The sequence below is a fragment of the Rhinolophus sinicus genome, chromosome 14 (genome assembly GCF_057876585.1).
Source record: "Rhinolophus sinicus isolate RSI-liver-muscle chromosome 14, RSI-T2T, whole genome shotgun sequence".
Lineage (NCBI taxonomy): Eukaryota > Metazoa > Chordata > Mammalia > Chiroptera > Rhinolophidae > Rhinolophus > Rhinolophus sinicus.
This window is the reverse complement of record NC_142514.1, coordinates 176,473,610-176,475,647: the sequence shown is the minus strand read 5'-3', so window position 1 is coordinate 176,475,647 and position 2,038 is coordinate 176,473,610. Positions and strand designations below refer to the sequence as shown.

General features: G+C 41.5%; 1 protein-coding gene across 1 annotated transcript; it reads right to left on the bottom strand.

Moving 5' to 3' along the window:
- Positions 1–905: 905 nt before the first annotated feature.
- On the bottom strand, positions 906–1,811 carry LOC148755929 (olfactory receptor 4C3D-like). Its single transcript, XM_088789895.1, has one exon. It carries the CDS (start codon positions 1,809–1,811, stop codon positions 906–908), a length of 906 nt encoding a protein of 301 aa, XP_088646021.1.
- Between the last annotated feature and the right edge of the window lie 227 nt (positions 1,812–2,038).

Sequence of the window (2,038 nt, the reverse complement as noted above, 5' to 3'; positions counted from 1 at the left end):
TAAGTGAACATATTTAAAATCTTTAAGACTGCTGAGAAATTTCTTATCTAGGGACATAAATATGTCACAGACAACTGTGTTTTATCTGAAAGAAAGTAGGACTGAAATTTGGAAGACCTGGATTCAAATTTTTCAGCTGAAAGTCTTAGATGTGTGAACTGAAGCAAGTGAATTAGAAAAAAATCCCTTGTCTTCAATTTGCTTCTATGTAAACTAAGGATAGTAGTATTGGAACTACCAACTTAGTACATAGATACATCACCTACAGATAAATCATACGTACAGGGCAACAGCTTTGGAACCTAACCATAGGCCTTTTTGTTCAGATCAAGTAAAACAATGTTTACCCTTGTCACTTCAAATGGTTCCTCAAGTCTTTGTATTAAAAACAAAACAAAAAAACTTCCTTTATATTCAAGAAAAACTGTGAGCCATAGGACAATTAAGAAAATAAGAACAAGTTAAAAGTAATTTCAAATTTTCTGGCTTATTATTTTTGTGCCAAAAATATTGAGATAGGTTATGAATTATTATTTTTTCCTTTTGTGGGTTGGGGGTCTCTCTTTTTGCTTCAGGTAGATTCATAATACCCCCAAAAAAAACTCATCAGTGATTTTCCCACTCCCCAGCTGTCGCTACCCCATATATCTAAGAATTTTATTCTCTTTTTTGCTCTACCACAAGATAAGGAAAAATAAAAGAAGTTCTGAGACCAAAGTCCTATGAAAAAGCCAATTTCAGCCAAGTAACGTATGTATGAGGAGTTTAATAAAGGATCAGGGAGACACTGGAGAAAAACATACCCTAGAACCATCAAACTATGGATTTATGGCTGTTTTTTCCTTCGTATATCCCGAATATATGTATATCTATATGCATGTATGTATATCATTACGTTCTTGGCATTATGAACAGCCGGTTACTCTCCTCTTCAACAAACTCCTCATGGCATTTTTCACCTCTGTGTTCCTCACTGTGTAAATGATAGGATTAAACATGGGAGTGAGGATTGCAAAGAACACAGTCACCAACTTGTCCACAGGGTAGGTGACCACAGGACGCATGTAGGTGAATATGCAAGGCACAAAAAAGAGTACAACTACGGTAAAGTGGGAGCCACATGTAGAGAGGGCTTTGCGCCGTCCTTCAGTGCCGTGGGACTTCAGGGAGCTCAGGATGACTACGTAGGAGACGAGCAGCATGGAACAAATGAGCAAACACATGGCCCCACTGTTGGCCGCCACTACCATTCCGAGCCTATAGGTGTCGCTGCAGGCAAGTTTCAGCAGTGGGAAGAGATCACACATGAAGTGGTCAATGACATTGGGACCACAGAAGGGCAAGTGGACTATGAAAAGAATCTGTACAGTGGCATGCAGGAGGCGGCAGAGCCCCTGTCGCATGATGGTCATGTAGTGCAGGGGCTTGCAGATGGCCACATAGCGATCGTAGGCCATGACAATGAGGGGGAGGATCTCTGACCCTCCCAGGAAGTGCTCCACAAAGAGCTGAGTTAGGCAGCTACCCCAGGAGATGGGTCTCCTCTGGTACAGCAGGTCGATGATCATTTTGGGGGTGGTGACAGAAGTGTAAGAGGCATCTATGAAAGACAAGTATGTGAGAAAGAAGTACATGGGAGCCAAAAGTGTGGGGCTGAGGGAGATGGTAATGACAATGAGCAGATTGGCCAGCACAGTAAATAGGAAAATGAACAAAAAGACAATGAAGAGAACTTTCTGCAAGTGCGGATTCTGTGTGAGTCCCAAGAGAATAAATTCAGTCACATTGTTGGGAGGCGTGAGGCGATCCATTCAGGACGTATTAATAACACCTTCCTGGGCCTAAGTTACCTACAAAGAGATAAAGAATGATACCTGTGAATCATGAAAGGATTGTAATCTGAACTTCATAGTTCAGACACAGGATAGTCACTGTAACTGGGAAGCATGTCCTTGGCACCCCTGACCCAGTAATTGTTTCAATTCTTTCTCACTTCCTCCATAACGCTTTCCAACTCTTCAGACACCTAGTACCTGTT

Excerpts from the sequence above, each read along its gene's own strand:
- LOC148755929 (XM_088789895.1), bottom strand. The coding sequence starts at position 1,811 with ATGGATCGCCTCACGCCTCCCAACAATGTGACTGAATTTATTCTCTTG.